The following is a 27,694-nucleotide window of genomic DNA, read 5'->3' on the forward strand; positions in this document are numbered from 1 at the left end:
TATTATCACATTTGAATGGCATTGGCCCCTGACAGGCACCTATCCTTGGAAAGGAACAATGCATGCTGTCGTGGTCTTCTTACCTGATGATGTAGCCCTGGAGTGGCCCATTCTGATGGCTCTCCGGGGGTGGCTGCCATTGGATCATGATGGACTGATTGGTGCGGCCACTTGCGATGACTGTCTGAGGGGGGGCGCTGGGAGGCTCTTCAGGGAGAGTTAGTCTGCAGCAGCAGAGAAAGAAAAAGGAAAAGAGAGGTGAAAGAAGAGCCAAAGAGTGAAACCATGCATTAATTATCACGAGTTTCTGCATATTTCTATCCCATTTCATCATAGACACCAAATCATAATAAAGCCCGCTTCTCTTTTTTTTTTTTTGAGCACCATAAAGGAAAGTTGGGATAAGTGTGGCTGTGTCTTTGTCCAAAACATATCCTCTATAATACTGTCCGCAGAGGGACATCTTGCTATGGCATGACAAGGATCAAAGAGGCCCGGGTGAAAATGGAGCAGCACAATAGAGAGCCAGTGTGAGAGAAAGATATAAAAGAACAAGAACGAGAGATCCAGGCAGACTTTTCCCTTAAGCCAATTTAAGATGACATCTTGATTTCTTCCCAGTGCACCGGAGCACTGCTCTGGAGGAGATGAAGCAGAGTGTTTAGGATCAAAGAGGTGTGCCCGAGAGATGCCTCAGAAAAGCCCCGCACTATCACTGACGCTCAGTCACCCTCCTGTGGTGCACTCTTGTCTGGTTACCTCCACACAAGGACTCAGCTCTGTGAATGAGTGTGTGGTGCAAAAAGTGTGTGATGGGTAGTGATGGCTTTTCAGGGAGTTCCTTGCTGCAGGTATGAAAGCAGCACATGGGTTGTGCTGATGCGGACGGAGGGCAGAAAGTAGTGTGAATGTGAATCATCATGAGCTATGAATGTGTGTGTGTGTGTGTGTGTGTGTGTGTGTGGGGGGGGGCTTGTATGATGATGACCATTTCGTCTTGCTAGTCAAGATAATTCACTTGAGATTTGAGTCTGTGTGAAGCTCTGCCTCTTTCAAGCCTCTCTGTAATTTACTATGCAGAACGGCAAAGACCGTTAATAGGAGAGAGAGAGATGGAGCTGGGTCAGCGCACCCAACAAGGCTTCACAAAGCGCAATTTCAGCTCATTCAACAGTTTTTTATCTCGAAAAAGGCCCATCTCGAAGCTGGCACCCCCCACAGAGTGAAGACCAGAAAGTGGAGTTACAGGAAATAATCATTTCTATTGAACTGCAAAGACGAGGGAGAACAACGGGTCGTTCCAGATCTGTGGTGCATCGCTGTTCTCACCAGCGTACGCAATTAAGTAACGCAGAATGTCAGCAGCATCTTTAATATTCAGTAGATGCAGAACAGCTCAGCTCAGTACCCACCGATCAGTCTCTTTGCTGAACTGGCCCCTGCCCACGTCGTTGACGGCGCACAGGCGGAACTGGTACGAGCGCGCTGGGATGAGGCCACCAACAGTGACCCCAGTAGACTCTGGCTCAATATTGGCCAGCAGCACCGTCCAAGGGGCATCTGAGGTGGAGAAGACGCACACATAGACAGCTGTGAGTAATAGCGAGTGAATGGTAAATGACCTTGGGAGAACATTTTTGAGAAAAATCTCTTCAGCACTGTTATTCCCGACTATAATGGCACACCGTTGTGTCATTTTCAGTAATAATATTGCGGCTACTGATAAAAAGCAAGTCATTTATTTTGTATACACTCGCTCTAAATATCAGATTGAAATTCAATTATCCCAAAAACAGAGCCCGTCTGCATCTAATGAGTTGTCATCTTCTCAGTGAGCCTGAGCTTCGATGAAAAAATAGCTGAACAATTTACTCTCCGGGTGAGAGCATTCACACTTCTTTGATTTTGTCAAGCGGGAGGAAGACAAGAGCATTGGGCATCAACCAAATTTGGTTCCCCTGATCACTCGCAAAAAAAGCGTACAGGTTAGGCAATTGAGTTATACTGATTACAGAGGGTAAGAGAGGACGCAGCTGCCAATTTTAGGGACACAATGGAAATGTCAAATAATAAGATGGGTAGCAAATGAGTGTATAAAGTAAAAATATAGCTTTAAAATGACTAACAAGAAACAATAACTGCATCTGAACTACTCACTGTTTTCTGAGACCTCCAGGATGTAGCGGATCAGGGGGCTGTTGCCGTCAAAGGCCGGGGCCCATGTGAGGTTGATGGCCCTTTTCTCTGTGGTGCTAAGAACTGCTATTGGGTTTTCTGGAGCATGGGGCAGTTGCCTGTTTGTGTGTGTGTGTGTGTGTGTGTGTGTGAGTGTGTGTGAGAGAGAGACAAAGTGATAAAGAGAAATAGAATCAGACAAGAGAGGCAGCAAATAACCGCATTAAACAGCCAAGCCAAGAGCCTTGCATTGTAAATATTAGAGGATTTGATGGATTAGAGAGAAGAGCAGCGATAAAACACGACAGTGGGGAAAACATCCATCCATCATGTCCCGGTCAGACATAAATATGAGAAGAAAAAAAAATATACAAATGGCAAGATAAGACAAGGGAGACAAAAGGCAAATATGCAGACCTGACTCTGAGGTGGGCATTGCGGGAGTCATTGCCTCCCACTGAGGTCACCCTGCAGGTGTATGTTCCGATGTCACCCGACCACGTTTGGGAGATGTGCAGGGTCCCGTCGGGATCCAGGCGCAGGCGGGGGGACGTGCTCACGTCAATCACAGAGCCGCTCTTCTCCCACACGTGCCTGGAGGTATGTTCATACGTATGTAAGAGTAGTTCACACACACACACACACACACACACACACACACACACACACACTCACACTGTAACACTCTGTATCTGAGTGTTGTGACAGTAAATCTGTTTGCTTTGCGTCAGTTCATACAGCAAAACACAGAAGGCGCTGACACCGATGAAAAGCCCTGTGAGGCTGATGGGAAAGGGATTTGAATCTTAAAACCATCTCTCTATGTCACACATACAGTACAGACCCTCTCCTCCATGCATTTCTCTCCTTGTCATATACCCAACCGCACATACCGCACCCCCCCCTTACACTCATATAAACATATACACTCCAGGAGCTCCTTTGATTAATTGCGACTGTTCAGGCTTTCCAGCTAATCTCCTCTGTGTTGCGTTTAATTAAAGGCGCTGTCTGAAGTTATTACTCTGTTTACATATTCATCTGTTTACCCCGCGATCTGATCAATGCCGTGGGCCCACAGGTGACAGGCACTCTAATCACTGGGCTCCATAGACATCACTTCACTCCCTCTGAGACAGATGCATGTGCACACACTCTATCATGATCAAGACCGTCTGAAGAATGAGGAGAAGTGATGGACTAATTCCACAATCGCACTCGAACAGTTTCGAAATCTTCCCATAGGAGGTCTTATGGGTAGATAAACACAACAAGAGCTCTTGCAGATTCCATAAACTAATTAAGTACAACATTAATATACAAGCTTGTTTTCTAAACTCGGGTGTCGTCAATAAACAGCTGCAAAAAAAAAAGCATGTGATGTCTGACATTTATAACAATTGTATGTGATTTAAAAAAATTACAAGAAATTAGACAAAATTCCAAAAGATATGAACGTCGTCATTACCTCACGGTGACACTTGGGTCATGGGTCACACCGCAGGTCATAACGGCCTTGGTCCCTTTGATGACGCTCTGGTCTTGTGGTGGCTTAGTGATGCGGGTACGCGCTGCGAACACACACAGAGCTTGTTATTTAGAGACTGTGTTTGAACAGCGGGTTGAACAGAGCTTACTGGATGTCTTTCACTCAATGTCTGTCTGAAACTGGGTGAATCACACCGTATTTCCAACGGGTGGAGTCCGTAGGCTTTCAAGGACTGATATGTGGATTTATGCACAGAAATTGAGTCCACGCATGAGTCATTAAGACTATATATTCAGAATATCCTGACAATGACCTCCAGCAACCAGGTGCTTACTGCATCTACGAGCAAATAAGTCATGGATTAAAAGAAGAAGGATGCTTAATTTTATTTTGGTATATTTTGCAGAGGTTTAGCTTGGACTCATAGTTTGCTGTATTTTCCACAAGTCCAAGGTGGAAAATGAGGACACAGGGGTATATGAGCGATGTGCAGAGACTATTCACTTTCTGTTATGCTTACCCCAGACCACTAGGTCAGATGACGCTTCGTCGATGCCCCTGGAGTTACTGGCCATGCAGGTGTAGGTACCAGCGTCAGACAGGTGAGAGGGACTGATTAGCAGGCTGCCCGACTCCAGCAGGGTGAACCTGGGCAGCTGGACCGAGCCACTGGCCAAGACACGTTCACCTGCAGGCAACGGTGGAAGTGATTGATGGTATGGGATGGAGGACGGACCAAAACGGGTAACAGGGGGAAAGAGAGATTAGGGTATTGGAGAAATGTCAGAGAAAACAAACAGTAGGGAAAGCGGTGCAGCAAAAGCAAACAAGTAAAGCTTGTTTGGAGAAAATGCATATTTCCATCCCTCTCGTCTACTTCGACAAGTCCAAATGCGGCATAATGAACACCCCGCCTCGGAACCCCCGTGCTGTTAGCGCACTCACCTTTCTGCCAGGTGATGGCTGGTCGTGGGGCTCCTGAGGTCTCACAATGCAGAATGACTGACATGCTGTCAATCACGGCGCTGTCAGAGGGGCCAGCGGTGATGTTGGGAGCAATACCTGACAGGGGAGGGGTCAGCCGCACACACAAAAGAGACACAGACAAAATACGGTGAGACAGAGGTGATAATGAGAGACATAAACAGCTTTCTCCTTAATAAAGCAGACGCCAGCTGAGAGCTTAATAGACTTGACAAAAGAGGCGGCTGTCAGGTCTCATTCTCAGGGACAGCTCTGAGAATCTGACAAGCCGCATCCATCGCTCTGCTTGTCCTGCACGTTCCTCTGATTCAAAAATAGCCAATAGTTGCCCGAGCATCCAAGTAGACAATTCTGTCAATGTGAAGAGATATATAGATAGATGGGTGTAGGAGGCAAGACAGAGAGAGGGAGAAAAGAGGATTAGAGACGAGAACAGAGGAGCGGATTCAAGAATAAAAAAGGGAGGGAGCAGAGAGGGGAAGATGAGCAGAATTAAGCAGCAGTCGTGCAGATAGCTTTGATATATTTTCAAGGGGACATACTAGTAACAGCTAGGTAGGTGTTTGTCTGGATCTCTCCGGCGAGATTGCGGGCAAAGCACTGAAACATCCCCGTGTCATCTGGCAGGAGACCGTTGATCTGTAGACTGCCTCCTACCAACACCCTGTACCTGGGGATCTTTACCGGGCTGATGGGCACTGCATCTTTATACCACACTATGTCTGGCTGCGGCGTGCCTGCAGAGGAAGGAGAGGATTAATTTTTTTCCCCCCCTCGTCACTGTGACCCTTTTCTTTTTCCCCCCACATGCAATAGCACACAGTAAAACAAACACCACGGTCTGACCTCGTGCCTGACAGGGGATATCCACCACCTTCTCCATCTCTGCACTGATGTGAGTTGGCGGCTCTTTTACAAACAGAGGATATTCTGTTTCAAAGAGGAAAAGGAAGAAAACATTGCAGCATTAAAGCCTTTAAGAACGACTCACAAATCATCTCTGCTTTTTTATCTTGACCCTCGTCTGGTGAGCTAGCATTTGCAACCCTCTAGATAACGGCATCAACTCAATTAAGTATAAAATGGCAACAAAATGTTCTATCAACATGGGGGTTAGCATGCTGATGCAATATTTGGATAGTATGGGCTCAGCTGATCTGTGCAAGTTTAAAATGTAAGCTGTGGGTTATTTACCTAGAACATGCAGGAAGGCCCCAGAAGTGACTGAGGGGACGCTGCTGCTGCGGAGGGACGCCTCACACTCATAGTAGCCGCTATCAGTGACTGCAGGCAAACTGATGACCAATCTACGGCCGAAATCTCGGATCCCTGTATTGACCACTACCCCGTCTTTCCTCCAAGTAATAATCATTTTGACGAGGGGCCTGGAAGAGAAAAAGATGAAAAGGAGCAAAAAATATAGAAAAAAGAGCAAGAGATAGGGAGGGCAGTTTTGGTTTTAATACAGATTTATATTCTGTTTCAAGGTTACAGAGCCTTGATGGAGCAATGGGATGCATCTGTCATTCTGATTAAGTCTTTGAATTGGAGATAATAGTCAGAATTCAGGACTGAGATTGCGCGAGATAGGGGGAACAGAGTGAAGCCTCGAATCAAAGAGAAGAATGGAGAGGTAACAAAATGAGAGATGTACAAAATGCTTTTCTATCACGTTCAAACAAAAGGTTTCAAGTTTCATTTGAATCACAAAATATCAGCTGTGGGGGTGAGAGAAGGTGTTTTGATAATGTCTGCCGGTCTATCTGTGTGCACGTATATTTGTCTGTGTCCATGTGTGTCTGTGTTCAAATGTACCTTGCGTTAGCAACACACTCCATGATAGCTTCGTTTCTCCCCATGGTTACACTGGTGTTCTTGGGGGGGATGATGATAGAGGGGGCGATGGGGTCTGCGGGTCCTCCAACATCTATCAAGCACACAGAAACACATAGAAGTAGATAAAAAAAGCATAAACCATATGGAGACCTCAGATTAAACCTGTGCATCTGTCTGATATAGCCAACTGAGCACGGCTAGCTCCTCACATAGAGACCGACTGTCTGTCACTATCACCAGCAGGATAGGCAGTATGCTGTCGCCAACTATTAACACCTCTGTCTTTACTTTAGATCCCTTTTCTAGTGCACACAGCATTTCCTGAGCACGGTGTTAGCCCAGGTGTTAGAAGCCATTATGTAGCATAATTGAGACAAACACAAAAGGCGATTAAATGCAGCACCATCACTCACAGGTTTCACGGAGCCTCCAGCCAACCATCGATTCACTGCCCTCAATCAGTGATCTCTCTCTGAATCTGATCTCATTTTCCCCCACCTCCCCAGAGTACGGCTACGGGCCTTTGCGCTTGTATGTGTTTGAGTGATTGCACGTTTACAGCATATTTACGGTGTGTGTACTGCGTGCACGCGTGTTTGTGTTCGCCCATGTGGGTCCGCGCGGCAAGTGTTTTTCAGGGCTACCCCAGGTTAATAGGGCCCCTAATCAACTTTTTATTATCATTATTGTTATTTTGTCCGTCCTCCGTGTAAATCACACCCGTTCAAGACCCATTTATGTGGAATCTCAGCAGCGTAATGACAAAGCGTCCTCTAAAAACGTTGCCTGACGGGTTAATGCTGTTTGGTTCTGCTCTGCATTTGATTGCTTTGTTCAACTCTCCAGCTGTACAGTCTTAAATGAATTCCAGTTGCATTAGAATTTTAAAAGCCCACTTTAGTACAATTAACCATGTGAATTTACATTGTGGTGCTCCCATAGCATAGATTCTTGTTCATGCCACATACTGTGAAGCTGAGCTTTACATTTTAAAATGAATGTAAAGCATAGCCTTGAGTACACATGTTTACAACAAGATGCTAACAGTGTTTAAAAGTAGTGATTTTAGCTGATCCAGATACTGTCAACTATTGTACAGCTTCAGGCAAAAGCAGCTGGAAGGAAAAGAACATTTCAAAATGAAGACGTTTGAAATGACCTCAAAGCATAAACACACATTGAGTGGTGCACCCCGGCCTTGAAATGCATGGTCATGATGTTTGCTGGACAACAAACTCAGTGGGTTTTAAAGCCAGCAGTGTAGAGACTGGCGAATAACAGCTACATTTGTTATATTCAAAAGAAAATATTTGGAGGCAAATGATTGATGCATTGATTGAAGTAAATAGATCAATTCTGCAATACTGCAGCTGACAGAAAGATTTTTGAATTCATTTCATCATGGTGGTACAAGCATCATCTCCAGGATAGTATTGACATCATCATTCATTTGCATAGAGAAGGCCCAGCAATCCATGAAGAGCAACTTGCTGTCAAGTCATCAGAAGAGTAAATTCATGAGGAAAAATGTAAATCACTTGAGTCAAGTTATTGGCTAAAATTAAAATATTACAGGCTGAATTTTCGTTTCCTGAGACTTTTGTGAGATTATGTGGAACGTTTGATTGGTGTGGGTCTAATGGTCTCTGAGCTCCTGGTACATAGTATTGTACTGGAGAAGAGAGAAGACATAGAGAGAGGAGGAGGAGAAGTGATTGATGGAGACGGAAGAAGAATAACTGTATCAGCACTTATATTTATCTTCTACCATGAAGAGCAAGAACAAGAGATGATAATGTCAGAAATCAGAAGTGGTATAAACACCACATACTGTCAATAATAATAATAATAATAAATAATAATACTGTATAATTCATGCATGATTCATTGATTGTAATTGTCGTGTTGAAGCCGAAATGGTCCCCTTCAAATGTAGTGCTTTACACTTAAATATCCATCAAAGATTCATCGAATGTGCTACAGATTTGTGTAAATATACAAAATAAACACGTTTGTTAATTTAAGTTAAATTCCTGAAAAGTTGGCTGAGAATGTTGTCTATGTTTGCCAATGACACAATGAAAACTGGGAATGCATTAGTCAAATAACATATTATACTTTCCAGAAGACATGTTTGGTTCTCTGGCAGAGACTAATTAATGTATTGCAGTTCATAAACTCTCAGTGTTGAGAATACCTCAAGTGTGTAATCTTCTAATTAAATGGGAAAAGCAAACAACATGGTGACCTGCATAGCAAATCCTTGCTACTAATGTCACCATATTGTTTACACCTGTCTGTGTCCAAAGACAATTATAGACCCAAGTCAGCTGTAGTGAATTTCACAGTCTGAAGAAGAAAACAAAAAGCGAAACATCTGCCCACTTTGAGTATTAGCCAATGTCAGTTTGCTTTCGACTATTAGACTCAGCTCTGTCTCATTTGTATGCTCCCTGAGGAACAACACGCTCCCTCTACTGCATATTTTTGTGTTTTCCCCACAGAATTGCTAAATATTATGAACAAATGCAGCTGAATAAACCTTATTGACTTTCAGATGCAAACTACGGTTGTGTGATCCGCAAGGTCAGATTCAGTGATATCTGGTCCCCACAGATTGCTGTGTCATGCGTATTGAACACTGAATTGTAAACACTGTATTAACAATGTGATGAGCAGATGCCGGAGCGAGCGAGAAGCTGATATTAAAAATGTGCAGCTCTGCATGGGAGAAGGTTAAAATCCCTCTTATGATCGTCCAAACTCCGTTAGATGAATAATGTAAATCACAAAGGACTCTGTGATATCTTTTATCAAAGGCTGTATTATATGTGGCATAAAATACTATTACAAACATCATCTTCAGAGCCAGTTACATATAGTGGCTCCTTAAAGTGGCTGGTGGTGAGAAAGACTGATTTTATTGAGATGAAAGTATCAGTAAGTGGGAGAATTTCAGTGACTTTGTTCCGATGAAAGAAGGTGAAAATTGGTGGGAGGATGGGGAAGCGTCAGGTTCAGCTAAACACTAATGATAGGACAAGCAACCATGTTTGTTTGAGCGATGCCAAACTTTATTTTAAGTCGTGAGCATATATAAGTGAAGCCGACCTTCTAATCTGATGTGCGTGCTTGAGCGTGTTTAATCATTCCCCGTTCGCTCAGTGTCATTTTCATAAATCGGCTTTTTGTGGGGAGCGGTTAAACCGAAGGTCCACTTTATGGGGCCGTACATCCAACAAGTCGGAGAAGCGATGCTGGAGCTCTACTTAACACACACCCCATGACCGTAACTCACTGCCAGAGTCAGAGGTTATCGGAGGACTGCAGAACAAGGGACAACTATTGTAGGTAATGAGTATGATTACGTCTGCTGGAGAGAGAGAGAAGAAGAAGAAACGGCAGAAAGGAGTGATATTATGAGAGGACAAGCCAGTAGAGGGCGCTTTGTCTGTTTCTACTGTCTTTCGCCAAGCCACCTGTTGTGAGGCGGTTGTGCTGAATGAATATGTGTGTTGAGCTGAAAAATAATGAGGAGTAAGACTTTTTTTTAATTGCAACAACCTGTTAATGCAATCTGCTGATGGCACAAACAATCTGCTGGTCATGAGTGTGTTTCGCTGTGCGGACGAGGAAGCCTGTTGCCTGAAATGTGTGCCGATGCGCGTGCACGTGTACTTACTCTCCACTGTGAGTGTGATGGGCTGACTGGTTTTGTTCTCCCCATTCTTGTCATTGACTGCCTGGGCGTAGTAACGTCCCGCATCAGGTGCCACCGTGGACAGGATGACCAGCGTGTTGTCCAGGGTGATGGCACTGAGTAAATATTCACGCACACACGTTATTTTAGCATTACTTGACACCATGGCCAATCACTTATCCTAAACCTCATCCTAATAAAGACAGAAACGGCTTTAGTTAGAGGTGAATGCAGTTCAAGCACAGACACACTCATATCATTAAACCACAGAGTAGCGGTTTCTCACAGTCAATAAATCCTGAGGGTAAAAACACACACACACAAACACACACACACACACACTTCCTCATAAATTACGTCTAAAAGAAGCACACAAAACCAATTTTATGAGCACTTCCATCTACAAGGTACTGCAGTGTCTTAAATGAATAGTTCACAATGTCTCTTGTTACTTGTTATACATAATATTCTGCAGTACTTGAGTATTTATACAAAGTAACTGTACTCGCTGTATTACGGAGGTTAAGATAGGTGAGGCTGGTCTTGTGATATACTTAATATATCCAGACAAATGAACTGGTCCTACAACAGCGTTGAGCAACTGATGAACTTGCGTAGATGTCTACATATCTATTTGTAAGATGTAAGCCACAGTCAAAGCCAATCTTTTTAGCAACCTGCCCCAGTGTATAGAGATGAAGGGCAGCAACAGACAGATACCAGCAATAGATACAAATGTCTTTAAATGCTGTAAAGTCAATATATTGAGTTTGATTAGCATCATGTTAGCTTGGTTGATCTGTGGAGTGTCTTTTGGGGTTAACATGGATTTTTGATTTTACAGTAATTTTGACAAGCAACACATAATACAAGATAACACACTAGCAGCTGGCTTGCCAAGCAATTCCTTTAAAATCTTTTTTTGTGCCTCGAGAATGGCTGAACGTTGGTTAGGCTGATGGGCTCAAATGCTTGAGAGGGGCCCATTAAATGAGAGCTGACGCTACGCACGCGGCCAGATTAGGCTCTTTGTATCTGCCAGCATCTGACTGATCGGTGCTGGATAAACAGACACACTCCTGGACAATTAGGAGCCGTGGCTCTCACCGAGTCAACAGACACTTACACAAACACACAAACACTAATATACACACACGAGCCTGTGAATATCAATGTGTGGCCTGACACAAAGCGAGCAAACAGGCGGTAAATGCAGAGTGTCCTGTCAGTGGCTCTCATTGTCACGGTGCAAAGCTTCACCGCTTCACTACTGATAAGAGTCCGCCACATAGCAACCGGCTCTGGAATCGGTCTGGAACATTCATGGAAGGGGTTGAGATTTTTTTCGCACAATTTCCCTCCGTGCTTGTGCTGTGTTTTTTGGAGCCCTGCAGGCAGAGGGTAAACGCACCAATCCGTTCTTTAAGGGAGAGCATACTACTCCGGTTGAAAGTCTTCATGCCGGCTACGACATGGGAGAGCTCGCTGCTGAATTATGCATGAGGGGGTGGTTTCTGAGGCGTTGTGGACTGCCTACCTCTGTTTGTCTGGATGGCAAAATTAATCTCAGGTGATTACCTTCACAGTGTCTCTTCAGGAAAATTACATACCTGAACAGTCATGAATTCAGCCAAGAAAAAAAAGCTATCTAACACACACACACACACACACACACACACACACACACACACACACACACACACACACATACTGGAAGCTTAGCCCACACAGACATACAATAAACCGCAGAACTCCCACTTTGCACACGCAGCTTCACACAGATTCTTAACACAAACACATATGCACATGCACACACCCTCCCACACCCAAATGCACCAAGGGGTGAGAGCTGTCAGTCAAACATATCATCAATTGAGGCCTTTTGTCCAATTTTGTCTAATTGGTTCCCCTGCTGCCCGCTCTATCTCTAACCTTCAATCATTCCGCCTGCAAAGTCAATAGGGGCGATATAATAACCCGCTTTATCATTGCGAGGTGAGTCAATGGTGAACACGGCCTGCGCCAACATTTGTTCATCAACTCCTCAGGTCAACTTCATTCATGGTGTGTGTGTGTGTGTGTGTGTGTGTGTCTCCAATGTGGGGGATTGGAGAAAATGTGTGAACAGTATTGAACTTCTTGGAGTTCTCTGAAGTGAAAGATATTCTCATTCAGCAGCTCAGCGTTCACCACCAACACCTATATGGGTGCTAAGACACGTGCAGAAACACACAAAAAATCACATGCACACACTCAAACCAAACAAACCACGTTAGAGACTTACATGCGGCTGCTGGAGGGAATCTTACGTCCGTCTCTGAACCAGGTGATCTGTGGCCTGGGGAAGCTGTGTATCCGCGGCGCTTGCATGAGAGCACCCTCACCCTGGGATACAGTTTGAGACTTTTCATCATCCACAAAACCACCCATATCTAGCAGCATAAAGGGAAGAGTGCAAGAAGGGGAGACAAAGAAAGTGAGCAAAAGAGGAAAGTTAATACTAGAAGAGAAAAAGTTTTAAATGCATGGCAGCAAGATGAAAAAGAAGAACCGTCATTATTACCACATTTTATGTACCTTTTTCAAAAGCTAAGCTCCTTTACTCAGAGTGACTTATCCACATACTGTGGCTGACAAACCTTTAACAAAAACAGTGTCCTCCCCTTACTCTGTCAGATGTGTGGTAAGAAACCTGCACTTACAGGCAACCTGCACTTCAGTACTGCACTGCATTATAGCACCCACTCGATTTCTCACAATGCAGCGGTAGTGGCCAGCGTGCGATCGGTCCAGCGAGGGGATCAGGTACCTAATGGGCACACACACAACACAAAGTGCCATTAGTCATCATCAGCATGACCGACACACATTTGTCATTTTATCCCCCCCACACTCAAGATGCTAAATTTATCGAGATGTTTCATTGGGCACCTGAAACACGGCTTAAATGGCATTCCACTTAGCCACGAGACATAGATGCTCCAAATTAGGAATTTAACGGAGCAGCCAAGTGTGATTCAGAGGTGATGCGCAGAGGAACAGCAGATGGCAATCTAAAGAAAGACGAACGTTATCTTAAGTCCCGCAGCGGAGCGTAAAGGCTAAAAGAGTTTCTGACTGACTGACAGGACTCACAAAAAGCCCCATTGTTATCCTGTATCTCCAGTCAGTTGAATCAAATCATGTGAGCACCTCTCACCTGTTAGTCCTTGGCGCCCTTAACTCCCGTCCCTCCCCTGATGTGCATTCATGTTAAATGGTGTGTGTGTGAAATGCTCGGTGGATAACGCCAGAAGCTGAGTCCCCTTTAATTGGGTTGCGACAGCCACTTAGGAGTGTGGAGTCCGCCCCTACCGTGTTCCCCCTGCACTGCAATTCACGGTAAGGGTGGGTTGGAAGGGGGGGGGGGGGGGGGTTCTGATTAAATGGATTCCAGCTCTCCTCTTTGATCAGGGCTGGTGAAGAATAACAAGCAGAGGGCTGGCCTGCAAAGCAGACCCAGAGACTAAGCCACGTGAGAGCACAGCCAAACACTGAGGAAAGACGGGGAACGAAGAAGAAGAAGACGAGGGGGAGAAGAGGGGAGAAAGGGAGAGACATACAGGGATACAGGGAGGGGGGGTCAGTGGTAGCAATCAGACAATGCCACCTGAGAGAGTCTGTCCATGTCTAGGGGATGGAGCAGACTGTGAGTAGAGAGTGAAGAGAAACGGGGCTAGAATTAGATAAAAAACGGACTTTCACTGTGGAATGCCACTGTGACTTGTGAACACACACATGCAGGCACACTGGCACACAAGCGTACTGGACATGGACAAATGAACATGATACATTACCGCATACACACACAAAGGCCTTATTAGCACAGGCTGAAGCGTTCTCTTGACACACTGTGTGGTTAGTAGAATTCCTCAGCATTGTGATGCGAGGCTGAAGTATAAGTGTAATAAAAAAGTGCCCAGAAGAACTCCTCGGTCAGTGAAACAGCATCATACTGCTGACAGAGCAAAGTAGCCCACCCACACTGCACAATCTGATGAAAAATATGCATTGTTAGATTTTGCAGCAATGATAGTTTCAACAAACAGCGCGAGAGAAAAGAAGTGTTATCCGCTCACCCCATCTCTGCATCGTGAATACAGTGCGAGATACAAATCGGAAACAATCTGACAATCCCCTGAACACAAAATGTTATATCTCAGGGGAGACATGCAGCCAAATCCGTCCTGAATAAATCCATAGAAATGAGTCTCGAAAATGAATACAAATGAGCAATTGAGCTATTAGTTACAATTAAATGCCACTAAAATGTCCTCATGTAGTAAGCTAATTATAGATGCAAGGCTGCATTCCTCACCTGTATTCCAAGGAGAAATGTGTGAGCTCGCTACCATTGTAGATCCATTTGAATTCCAGGGGCCAGCTGCCCTCTGCCATGCAGGTTAGGACCAGACGGTTCCCCTCCAGGTGAACCTGGGTTTGAGGAGGCTCCATCTTAAAATAAGGTGCAACGTCATCTACTGGAAAAAGAAAGAGAAGAAAAGAAATGTAAGGGAGTGAAAACACACATAAGACAGGGAAAGAAAGAAGGTGAAGCAGTCAGAGGGGGTAGTTCTTCAGTGACCTCTGCGAGCGGACACACAACACACAATTTCACCAATTCACAGGAAATGAGGACTCAGAACAAGCTATTTACATTTTTCTTCTGCACTGATTGGGAACTTGAAGGTCAACAGAAAAGCCTGCCAAAAAGCACATGAAATGAGTTGTTACTGCAAAAGCAGCTTACTCTTTTATTTCAAACTGAAATGCGCTGGCAAAGAGGTAGAGGAGCAATTTGTGCAGCAGAGGAAGTGTAAATGAACTCTTCCATACCTCTAGATCAGTGGAAGAGGACGGGGGAGAGAGACGGGGAGGGAGGGGGAGAGGGAGATGGAGGGAGGAGGGAAAGGGGAATAGACAGAAAGCAGATGGAGGAAAAATACAGCAGAGATTGTACACATACACATACAAAAAAAAAAAAGAAAAAGAATGCCAGCTCGAGGAAGAGAGAGTGCGAAACTAGGAAGCCATGGGGGGTGGGGTTGGTAGGAGCTGCTTTAGAAAACACAAAGTTTCCCAGCCTTAAACCCCTTTCTCTGACAGGATGAGTTATGCTCTGTGCCGCCCTTCATTTATCTTTATAGTTCCCTAATGCAGCCAGATTATACAGGCCCCAGCCGCAACACTGCACACAGCCAGTGCAGCCACAGAAAGCCTTTAAGGTGAAACGCAAGGTCCAGTGCTGAGCTCGGAGACAGAGTGCTTTTATTTGAGCTGATGAAAAAGGCATGATCAGACCTATTGATCTGTCTGCCTCGCCAGCCACGGGCGACACTGAGCCGATTGTGCCAGTGTTTGTGGCGGGCTAATTAAAGTCTGTATTAATAGTTGCAGTAAGCCGCCAAGGCCTGGAGCACGCCTGGTTCTAGGTCTACCACACTAGCTGACTCACTCTAACGGCAGATCTTTGGAGCTTCTTTCTCTCTCCACAAGCAGGTTAACACCCAATATTTATGGTGGCGTATGCAGAGGACGGCGTGGTGGAACTGGGTGAATGTGCGGGCAGCCTCTTCAGGCAGGGAAGGGGATACGGAAAATTGAACCTGATTGAAACTGTAAATAAAAGTGTGACTGTGCATCTCTGTGTTTCACACAGCGCGCACACTGTCGGCTACACACATACACACCAGAACACACAATCCCGCTCTGAAAGCTGCAGCTTACTCTCTTCTATTACCCTTAAAAGGACTCCACTTACAAAAGGAGGCAAACAAACAAACAGCCTCCTCAAAGCTTTCTGTTTCCAAAACCAGTCTTTCAATTCTCTTTCTCAATTGTTTGGTAACAACAAATACACCACTACCTGGCTAATCTTTCTACCACCTGCATGGACTTCTCCAAAAACAAACAACGTAACAGACCTTTGAAACCGATACCCGTCCGTGCCCAAATGTAAGTACCATCCCTATTTTCCCCAGGAGAGGAGAGGTGGCTTTTGATGTAATTCCATCCACTGGTAAATGCATTCTTTCTTCTTCTACTTGACACACACACAAACACACAATTCCAAAACATTTACTCATGCCTGAACAAATGCACCAAGGCAACACCCAACCACTTCCAGGTGGTTCAGGGACTCGGTGGTTGCATGCACTTAGTAATACGGATATATCAATAAGCCAACATTAGAGACCTGCACATGCCAAAACTAGACGAATATGATTCGTCTGACGCAAGGAATATTCTTAATACCAATTTACTGATGTGAAATTGCAGAACGGGTAGTTGAGTGCACAGTGATCTTCACTGTGGTTACCTGTTTTAGTGCCATTCATGTGTTCACATTAGTTTCTGCCTCAAATTACCCATTCACTTGAGCCCTGATTATGAATCCCTGAACACTGGCTATCTGCGGCACTTGAGACCAATTTCTTATTTAGAGCAAAGTGTATATTTTCAGGAACAAAGCCAGATGGGGAGAGAGAGAGAGAAAAGACACTGTTTAAGATCACATGCAGCTCAGAATCGACATCAAGGACATGTAAGTGATCTTCTCTTCGAGACTCTGTGAGAACTTAAATGGCCGCCGACCGCTACCAGTTCTGCTGAAGGAAGATAGGACCAATTCCTCTGCATCTAATGAGTTTCCAACAGAGAACCTCTTGTCTGACCCTTATTCTCCCCTTTCTCCTCATCACTGTGCTTTTGATCTTCGCAGTGAGCCACACAGGTCATAAAGTGCGGAAACATGTTTGTGCCTGTGGTGGACACTGCATGTTTTTTAAGTGTGGTTTTTCTGTTTCTTCTGTTTTCTGTGTCTGTCAGCAACTGCAAATGAACACTGTAAATATATGTATATATATGTGTGTCTGTTTGTACTCATGCATATCAAGCTGGGAACATCAGTGTCTATTTTAACTCATGCAGATGTGAACTTCCACATGCATGCACATACACTAGTACAAAGCTTTGTTAATAAGTACAGCATGAAGGCTCACTGTAGAAGACTACGCTGCTGTTTCTAATGTGTCAGGTGGACATGTTTGCCTCCACTGTTGTATTATCATTGCTGAGCTGATCCATAATTTGTCACACGTGGCACACACATGAATGTAGAAATAGGGGACAATAGAATAAACTCAGTGATTGGGGGACATCAGTCCATGTGGGTGCAGCTAACTGGCTGCACTGTGTCAAGGTAAAGCAGACATCTTTCCTGGATGAGACAAGGGTGGGTTGAGGAGGAAATGGAATAGCATTGGCCAGAAGGAACTGTGGTCTCCTCCTTTCCAGTGATGAACGAAGGGACCGTGGTGGCTTTGGCAGGTGCAAAGCAGTGGCTGCTTCAGGCCTCCGGATGAAAGGCTAGAGGGCAGTCCTTCTGGACCATGAATTCCTGCAGCACTATGAGCACAGATAAAAGCCAAATCAAACGGGTCGGCAGATCTAGGGAAGACCAACATTTGGCATGGGAGGACCAGGAGGACCTTCAATGTGGCTGCTGTGCAAAGCAGCTGCCCCAACAGCCCATTCACCAAAGATATGAAAACACCTTATTCTAACCTGACAGCTGAGGTTGAATGGTGGCATGTCTCCAGCCGGGTCCCCTGCTGCATACACAGCATGTTAATGGCTGTGAGACAAAGACCACAGGCACCGGGGCAGCTTTACAAACCAAGGCCCATTGTGCTCCCCCTTGCGCCACGCTGGCATGCAATCACACAGACGGCGTTCACATTCTGCTTTTGTCTTGTAGTCTTTCTCTTGCTTATTTTGTACCTCGCCTCCATACCCCTGCTCCACTCCAGCAGCAGGGAGCTCTCTCTGCCCTCTGTTTAATCCTCAGGCCCCTGGGTTTCAGCCCAGGTAACCACATCCTAGCTGGCACTCGGCACAACTGTATCACTGAGATGCAGCGATAAAGTGGAGCCCCTGCCTGCTGAAACATTTGGAGGTCTACTGCCTTATCATCCGCGTACTCTTTCTCCATTTCCCACTCACTCCACCTTGCTATCTCTTTCTCTCCACCTCTCTTTCTCTTCCTAGACACACACGTACATATATGCACATAACTTCCCTGCTCCATCGACCACCTCCAGTCCACCTCATGGCGTATCATGTCATCACGGAGAGTTTAGTGCCGTCATTTAGCCTCTCCAATTGGACTTTAACATGCGAGATGGGTCATGGTTAGCCTCTTTGATGGGGGTTATGCAACAGTCATGGCAGTGACCTTGGCCTAGTAATGGGTTGGTGCAAGGGAGTGGGCTGTGGGGCTGGTGGGGAGGGGTTAAGAGCATCTTAAAAGCTGTTGAAACACCTCTCTTATGGAAACACACGTGCACGACACACACACACATGTTGTTTGTTGCTTTACAAGTTGAGATGACAATGTTTGGACCAGGTCATGTAGCTCTGAAACACATAGATACACAACATATTCCCACCTCCTTAACGCCCCCCCCCCCCTCCCCATGCAAAAACACGATCCATCCTGAAGGTCAGGCTGAACTGTCACTCTGTCACCAGCTACTGTCACCGTGACAACAGGCACCCCGCCGATTTACACTCCATCACTTAGGTGAGTCAGAAAACAGGCGGGCACGGAGGGAGGGATCGAGAGAGAGAGCGAACAAGAAAAGACACCGAGGAGGAAGAGAGAGTGACGGCGAAACAGATGGTGGGAGAAATGCAGGGCCTAATGATGAAAGAGAGAGATCGAGAAGTGATGTAGATGCAGGACGAGGTGAGGGATTGAGAGGCGGGAGCGAAATGAGAAGAGAGAGGGAGGGGGGGTGTCCTCCAACGCTAGGCAGCAAGGTGAAGCGACCCATTACAGCCGAAGCCAAACAAGCAGGCCAGGCCTGAAAGACAGGGATGGGAGATGGACAGCCTCCGTCTAACCCTGCACTCATTTAGAGGAATGGCCCAGGGATCAGCATCTGCATGCCGCATGCGAGTGCCAGTCCATCACACCTCAATGTCTCCCTACCCCCTTTTGTATTTATAGCCCCCTAGAACATGCTGGTGCACCATTCATTAGAATTGCAAACTATATACGATCTCTTATATCTATGTTGAGGCAATACAGGTTTCATGGCCCAAGTGACATGCTCTTAAAAGCTCATGCAGTGATGCTCGCATGCTCAGAGGGGAGAGATGCAGTTAGGAGTATGGATTTCATGTTGAAGCGGTGTAAAATGATTTTATTACTGGTGATGAGTTTGCTTTGATGTTTGCAGAAAAAGTCCTCAGGTCGCCGCAGAAAAAACAGCGCCTGCATCCCAGCTGTGTTTAGCGGATCGCCACGGGTTAATTGATGCGTAATTGATGTGATTAATTGAGGTGTAATGTAGCGCGGTGACGTGTCTGGGATCCCACTCGCTGCGGGGCCAATGTGTGTGTGTGTGTGTCTAGATGTGCCTGTGTGTCTATCTGATGCTACAGATTCACAATTAGAAGCACTAGCATCCAGCCAACAAATGGAGATTTAATTAGGAGCGAAGACGGAGCGGGAGGCCAGTCAATGGGCAGCAGATTGAATTATCCGGACACACACTTCAGCGGGGCAGCACAGACACACACACATCCTTTCAGTTTGGAATTCTTCCTTGTTTGCCTCGCTGCTCCTCTGAGTGCTTCTCTACCGCTCCGCTATGCTCCGCCTGTCTCGAACTATCTTTTTCTTTTTGATTCCATCCTCTTTTTTCCTCTTCCAATCTTAAGTTTCTCTGCCCTTTTCCCGCCACAATATCAGTTTCCTCTCTGTGTGCTGTGGCACTTTCTCTTTCTTGCCCGATACAGTATTTTTATTTCATACTCTTTCTCGTTGCCCTCTCATCAGTTGTCATCTCTTGCACCCTCTCTTCGCCCCCACTTCCATCTGAGCTCTCTATCGAGATGTCTTGCCATCTTTTTTCTCCGATCTCTGCATCGCTCCTTGCTCTTCATCTTCCTCCATCCCCCCCTCGCCCTGCTCTTTCCTCTTTAGCACCTTCTGAGTCACTATATTGTATGGCGTACCGAGGGACGTGTCTGTGATATCCAGGAGCCTAATTAGCAAGTCCAGCTCCTGGCAGAGAACACGGCGCGCAGAGGAGCACAGGCACAAGGCCCAGCGTCAGTTAATGAGACCTCACACACCCACAGCCGCCATTACACGCCCTCTGCAGCATGAAGTCTCCAGTCAGCTCAGCCTTGTCTGACGAACAGTGGCGAAACCACAAATGAACAACTGCAGCTAGATGTAGGAAAGTTATGTCTTTGATCACCAAGGGATAGTCCAAGCTTTGCAAAAGACAAAGCACAGATTCTTGTCTGCCTTTGGGGCACTCAAATACGATTTATGTGTCGTAGCAGCGAGCTGTGAACATATTCTTGGAGCCAACAATCAATGTATCAACTTAGGAATGTAAGCCAGACACTATGGCAATTTCTTTTTTCTTCTAGGGACAAGATATATGAAATTGTTTTTTTCTTAAGGAAGTGAGGTTTGGAGAGCTCTTCTGAGTAGAACAAAATGGGAAATGATCCTGGCTTGCCAACCGTTGTCGCGCGTGTGTGACTGACATCACGGTCTTATTTCCCAGGTGAGACAGGTGGCTTCTACGGTTTGGAAGAAGAAGTAAGGTTTTTGTGCACCACATCACACACACACACACATCTTTCTCCGACTCTCCCCTTTTCACCAGGGAGAAGGGAGACAGTAGCGGGTGGGGGAGGAAATAGGTACAAATGTTCCCTTGATCTTTGTGAGAGTTAATTGACAATGTTTGAAAAAAAACGACACAAAACGAAAAAACAAGAGAAAGCAACACAGAACAGATAAACGACATTAAGTGGAAGAAATAGCAACAAAGAAAAAAACTAAAACAACGAGAGCTGCATCGGGAATAGGAGGCGGGCGGCTTTTCTCAAGGCATGAGAAGGTTGGAAATAGGCCTAAGTGAATTTAGAAAGTAGGGCAAAGACTAATGGAGGGAAATAAACAAACGCGGTGAAATGTGAATTCCACAGGGCCCTGGGTCATTAGAGTTAATACTGCACGCTATGCCATCTGCCGTGATTGTTTACACTAGCCTGGATAATTAGATCCTAATTAGTCGATGGTATGGTGGGGGAAACATTATTTCACACGCATCGAGGCGGAGAGGATCAGATGCACCTGCAATGCCGCGCTTCCTGTCCAGCGTGGGACCTCTGCGGGAAGCTCCATAAAGATATCAGACAGGTCTTGATCTAATTGCTTGACGCACCACACAGAATCTGGATCTGTCCCTCCCACCATTAACATATAGATAGAGTTGTACTTTTTTTTGGAGGAGAGTCATCTTTGCTCTTGACATTATGAAAATCTGCCTGCTCCTTGTTCTCCTTCATCTCTCGCACTGTATGTGTGTGTGTAGGTGCATGACAACTTGTGTGAACACGCTCATCCTTGTGTTTGAGACTGCGCGTCTTTAAGATAGAGACACCGGAATGTTATCAGGCAAAATGCATGGACTCAAACTGCCATGTCCCATCCATGCTATTCTCCCCAGCCGATCCCTTTGAATCTCTGAATTGCAGAGATATCACTGGCATGTTAATAGTGTTTCGCTAGGTGCGAGGTATTAGGGCGCTTGCCATTGTAATATATGCGCGTGGAATGGCTGGTGATTGTGATTGTTATCATTGTGGCAGTGAGTGTATGGGCGCCAAGCAGTGAGTGGCATGAGTTGGCAGCAAATGCTAATGGCAGAGAGCAGCTGACGGAGAAAAGAATTATTATCTCCCTTCATTACATTTACAAAACCTGCCCGTCTGTCTCACTGCCTTCCTCTGAGCCCAGGCGTGGACAGCAATGAGTGTTGGCAATGCTTTATTTACATGTTTTGCGGAAGACAGATACCTTTTTGTGTCAATGCGTCATCCACTCAGGGTTTTGGATCTCAGGAGTCTCTTAAATTAACCGTGCGCCACACAGATTAACACGACAGCAACATTGGGTCTTTGGCGAGGAAGCGGGGGAGGATGTATGGATGTGATTTTCAAATTTTGGTGGAGGTCTGGGGTGATGTGTAGCCACATTATCACCTTTGTGAGCAGGGCAGCCTGTGGGAGGACAGAGTCCTCGCTCCTAATTGAGACCTCTGGAGTGTGAGAGCTAACAGAATGGGGCTTGTCACATCACCGCCTCTCTCACCAGCACATTACAGTGTCCCTCTGACCACTATTTTCTCCCATCATCCATGCTAGATCACCAAGTATTGCCCTGTGATGTGTGAGAGCTACCCCATCACCCCCTCAAATCACTTCCTTCAGATGGAACCTCAAAGCTGCCAGCCTCCTCACCGACATCGCACCAGGCCACATCTCTGACCTCTGAGGCCTCCTTTGCCAGTTCCCGTCTCTCTGAAGTGCGCATGCCCTCCCCAAGCCGGAGGAAAGACAGAGGCTGAACACAGCGCTGTGGCATTGTGTGAAGAGAGGCAGCCGGCTCATACGCCAGCAGGCAGACAGCAGATCTGAGCGCCCTGACATTATGCTAATGGGGGCGTTTTGGCTGGCTCTTACATGACTTCACACCACATTGCTCATCTCCATTATCAGATACAGTAACGGGTGCCGAGTGAGAAGCATGCAACTTGAACAAAGCATGAAAAATGTCTTAGTCGGAGATACTAATTGTTGTACTACTGTCTCCACATGATCCTTTAGGGTGGTTTAGTGTGAGAAACGCGCGCTTAATAACATCCTATGTGGATACTTTGAAATTATGCATGCATGAGAATGCATAATGACTTGATGGTAATTCTGACAAGCCACAATAGAACATTAAAGATGTGTATGTTTCTCTTGATTATCTAAGTAGACAATTCTGAGATAACAAAGTGGCAGATCTGTCCATCTGTAACTTAAATGAAAGTTGTTACATACATTCAATCAAACCCTTCTCCCTCTAAAATGCCTGTCATCTGTTCATCTCATGATAAATGTAACAAATGTAAAAATAATGTGTCAAGGTGATCCCAAAAATGCAAGCTGTCTTAGAAGAAAACCAAACCATACCCCTTGGTAGTTATCACAACAGTGGCATAAGCTACAGCTTGGAGCCCTGTGCCAACATTGCTATCTAATATACGACGTTGATGATGTTTTTCTCATTATATTCGTGAGCTTGCACTCAAGCTAACAGTGCTTACAGTGTTGCCGCAGTGTTATTGGCAAGGGCTTCAAACCATTAACTCTCTAGGAACCAACGCGACCATTTTATATGCAAGAGAAAAATGTAACGGTGTAAAGGAGTTTAGAATTCGTGAAAGTAACCAAGGTTAGCTCTTTCTTTGACACGGTCTTATAAATATGCAAGAGCTCTTTATATTTAAAAAAAGGAATTCCAACCACAGCAATTTTAGTCAGCACACAATGTCACATATATCCTGGAGGTAATCGTTAGAAATTACATAAATTTAAAGAGGAACACCATCTTCCATCAGGTTAATGTATTCAGAGAGCATTTTTTTCCCCGCCACGTTCTTGCAACGCCCCCATCACTGCTCTTAACACGCCAGCGTGGAAGAAAAAAAAATCACGTTGCTAATTCTCTGAACTTTCTCCGCCTCTAAGGACCTACAAAGCGAGAGGCATCGACTGTTGTTGGCTGCAATCACACACTGAAATATGTGAACGATCAAGCGGATAGGCATAATGTTACTGGCGCCCAAGCAACGGGATGAGTGATTTGAAGGCTTAATGCGGTCCTTCCACACCACATAGAGTTATAGCCTGTGATTTACATTATAAATGTCTGCTAAATTTCCACTTTTGGAAACGAATATCACTAAATGACAAGCTGACAGGGAGCCAGAAGGGGGGGAGGTAGGATTGACACTTTTTTCATGTTTGTATTTTTCATCCAGGATGGGACCTAATTCCATATTACTACATTTATAAGCCGTGCATAAATACACATCAAATAGCGTTTTTTTCAAGCCTCATAATCCTTGGATAATCTTCATCTACAATGTGAGCAGCACTAAATTGGAGGGAAGATTCACAAATGAACATATTTACATCAGTCCCATTAGTGAGACACAGAAGAGATACTGCTCAGAGATCTGCCACTGCTTTAAAATGCCTGTAGGCACTTAAGAATTTTATTAAAAGCACTTTAACGCTCACCATGCAATGCTAAGTAATGTGCTTTAATACACGTATAATGCAGTGGATTACAACTCGGGATATTAATAAATCATCTGTTTTATTTATTACTTCTCTTTAACCATGGCGAGTAAATGACATGTTTAATCTCTGTCATGGATTCAAGGGCTTTTTTTGTGCTTTCCTGCATATATGTGTGGATGTGTAAGTGTTTGTCTGTGTAAAATGAAAGCGTCTGTATACCTGACCTTTATATACAGCAAAAGCAGAGGTGTGTGGGTGTACAGTGTGTTTACTTGCGTCTTCACATGCAAGCGTGCAATTATAAATATTCAACGAGGATGCATTCTGTATGCGTCTCTCCAGTTGATCCGTGTATATTTTAGTTCTTCATCAGATTAAAGAGATGTGCATGTACGCCACAGTCCCTTAATGACAGACAGATCAAAGCCCATCATGTTCCGGGCTGAGTTGAGGGGGATCATTAGCGATGGGTCAACGGGGCATCATTACCCAGCATGCTACCCATACAGCATGTTTACTCCTCCCTGAGCCACGTTGTATGTGTGCGTGCACCTGGGCATGTGTGTGGGTGCACATGCCTGTGCGCGATCATCGAATGCATCCGCACTGCTCTCTGATCTCTGCACAGTGTGTGGGAGGAACATAGGTCTCTCCTGTGGCCCATTTCCCCACAGACAAATGCTGCTCCAGTGGTGAGAGCTAGCCTCATCTATTGTACCTCCTGCCTCCATCAACTCACTTTCCATCTATTACGACCCAACAGGCCGATCTTCATGGCTGAAGCTCATTGTAAAACCCCAGCATTGCTGATTCAATAGGCTCTGGAGGGTTCTGACAATGACCAATTCACTCATGACTATTATTCATCACAAAACCTTTCCAGCTCTCCAATAAAATCCACCACCCACCTTTCCTACTCCGTTTGGTATGCTGTAACAATCCATCACTTCCAAATGTGTTGCCCATACCATGCACACACAAAAACACACACACACACACGTACACAAAACGCTTTTCTCTTTACAACTTCACTGAACAAACTCTTTCTCGCCTTAGAAATTGCTATTTTGGTGCAGGCTTATTCCTTCTCTCAGCAGTTTCACATAAATTCTTTCTCCCTTTTACAAACCTTCCCTTCTGGCTGACTTCTACCATCAACCCTTCTCAACCGCAAACTGCTCTTTTCCACTGCCAACTCCGTCTCTCTCTCCCTCCCGCTCTCACCTTCAGATGCCACCCATCCACTGCCTCCATGCCTGACTGCTTTGACAGGCCTCGAGATTCAAGCGGGGAGGATTTGATCCCTCCGTGGAGTGGGGCTCAGGCGGCGGGGTCCACTCTCCAACCGCTGGACGCAGAGCCCTAAGCCACTGATTAAAAAGTCATGAAGGCTTTTAGGGGCATGCAGGGCTGCAGTTTCCCACTCTTCTGTGGATTGGCTGCCTGAAAATAGTCTTTGTGTTCCTGAGACAACAGTAGAATATGCAGGAGGTGGGGGGCATTGAAGAGATGCGGGTTAACAGAGCAGCAGTGCGTGGGCCACCTCGTTCTCCCCATGTACTCTTAAGCAGCACTCTCCCAGCCTCTCGCTTCCTCAGATTAGATGAAACACCCACAGTATGTACATCACGGGCCCCTATATGAGCGTTGTGTCCATGCTTTACGAGCGTGGCACTACAGCTCTTTTAAGACAGTGGCCTCCCACATTACTTTCCGTCATGTTGAAATCAGCTTGGGCTAGTGAGGTGCACATCCAAGGTCGGCCTCTTAACACCTCACAGCAAAACACCTTACGGTCATCCTCAGTGTATGGCTTTATAAAAGGAAACATCTGGCAGCAAAGGAGTATTGATGCCCTTCTTGAAGATGAATAAACGGACTAATGAGAACGACTGTGAGCTAGAATATCATCAACTCGAATAGCTTGCTTTCAAAAGGTGCCACACAAATCAAGGTGGACATTTGCTTCGTAATGGCTGCAAGGACAGGTCGTATAAAACAATACACGCGTGAAACAAGATCTTAATGTGCTGTAAAAAAGAAAAAAAAGAAAAGACTGGCCTCCCAGCATTGGTTTAGTCTTACTAACAGCAACCATCCATACCATTGTCACAAATAGCAGCCAGCCACTAATGGAATCAATAAAGCCTTGCAAATATTTACAGGACAAGAGAGCCTCAAGGCAATCAATTCCAATCTATAGGACGATGGAAGGTTCTACTGTGGCTGTGTTTCAGGTTAGGAAAATCAATAACGTCAGCTTTGAAAAGAGAAGGAAAAAAAAAATAAAAACTATTGCAGAGGCACCCCTCAGTCTTTCACTCATACACTCTCTTTCCTTCCATCATTCTGACCCTTGTTTTAGTCCCCCCCCCCCCCCCCCCCCCCCCCCCCTCGGAGTCGTCCACGTTTGACATCTCCGGCTGCGCCTCCCAGCAGGTATCTGCAACCGCAAGGAGTGCATCCAGCAAGGTAGCGTGAGACAGCTTTTGAAGAAGGCAGAAGCTAGTGGATGTGACAGGCTGTTAAAAGCCTGGAAGACAACAGCATCTGCTTCTGGAAGTCTTAACAGGTAGAAAGGTAAAATAGAGAGGGGGGGGGGAAGAGGTGAGAGGCCAGGCAAATTCTCTGGATAATAGGATATAAAAACAATGTTGCTCAGTTCCTGCAAACATTGGCAGGCAACAAGGACGGCCGACTGAGTGACTGAAAGCGAAGGGTGGAAGCAGTGCAGAGAATAAAAAGTTGAGTATATTAAAAACAGATTGCTTCCATGTATCTCAGGGGGCAGATTTTTTATTTTTTATGCACAAGGTTGTAATCCCTAGTTTATGTTCTGTAGTAACTAGCTCGATAAAATACATCAACCTAGCACATAAAAAGTGAATAAAATGGAGTATATAAAAGTGTGTCAGGGACGGCAGAAAGCTATTAGAAGTCAAGACCGCCCGTAGTGATCTCTGATTTATTGATGCATTGACGAGTTCAGCAACTTCTGATAAATAGGCGATAATGTCAGGCTTTTCTCTGGTAGGAATGCAGCTACCAGGCCTCACACCGCTCCGTGGTCTCCAGCCTAATGAGCAGATAGTTGAAGAGAAAGGATGAACGGAGCAGAAAGAGGCGCTCTCTCCGCCTCTGATGCCACTTGCTGTGTTTTCACTCTCTCATGCGAGGGGCTCCTAGAGAGAACGATCAGACACAGCTACAGCTTCTGCCAGCGGCTATCAGTGTCTCTTTAATAACTCCACCTTCGCTCTATACGTACGTGCGGGAAAAAATAAAACGGTGCGTTTGAGTGT

At 45.4% G+C, this 27,694-nt stretch overlaps 1 protein-coding gene across 1 annotated transcript in view; it reads right to left on the reverse strand.

Annotated features, from left to right (window-relative positions):
- The window catches only part of sdk2a (sidekick cell adhesion molecule 2a), a gene marked incomplete at both ends in the record, with an annotated part of 76,889 nt that overhangs the window by 20,304 nt on the left and 28,891 nt on the right, over positions 1-27,694 (reverse strand). Inside the window, 15 exons of the mRNA XM_079176977.1 lie at positions 84-224; positions 1,413-1,560; positions 2,158-2,294; positions 2,593-2,769; positions 3,644-3,746; positions 4,185-4,352; positions 4,610-4,726; positions 5,191-5,385; positions 5,495-5,578; positions 5,843-6,033; positions 6,464-6,575; positions 10,167-10,300; positions 12,469-12,616; positions 12,887-12,993; positions 14,542-14,704. Of these exons, the coding sequence (XP_079033103.1) occupies positions 84-224; positions 1,413-1,560; positions 2,158-2,294; positions 2,593-2,769; positions 3,644-3,746; positions 4,185-4,352; positions 4,610-4,726; positions 5,191-5,385; positions 5,495-5,578; positions 5,843-6,033; positions 6,464-6,575; positions 10,167-10,300; positions 12,469-12,616; positions 12,887-12,993; positions 14,542-14,704 (2,125 nt within the window). The remainder of the gene's footprint in view (positions 1-83; positions 225-1,412; positions 1,561-2,157; positions 2,295-2,592; positions 2,770-3,643; positions 3,747-4,184; positions 4,353-4,609; positions 4,727-5,190; positions 5,386-5,494; positions 5,579-5,842; positions 6,034-6,463; positions 6,576-10,166; positions 10,301-12,468; positions 12,617-12,886; positions 12,994-14,541; positions 14,705-27,694) is intronic.

Source organism: Pholis gunnellus (genome assembly GCF_910591455.1).
Source record: "Pholis gunnellus genome assembly, chromosome: 17".
Taxonomy (NCBI): domain Eukaryota; kingdom Metazoa; phylum Chordata; class Actinopteri; order Perciformes; family Pholidae; genus Pholis; species Pholis gunnellus.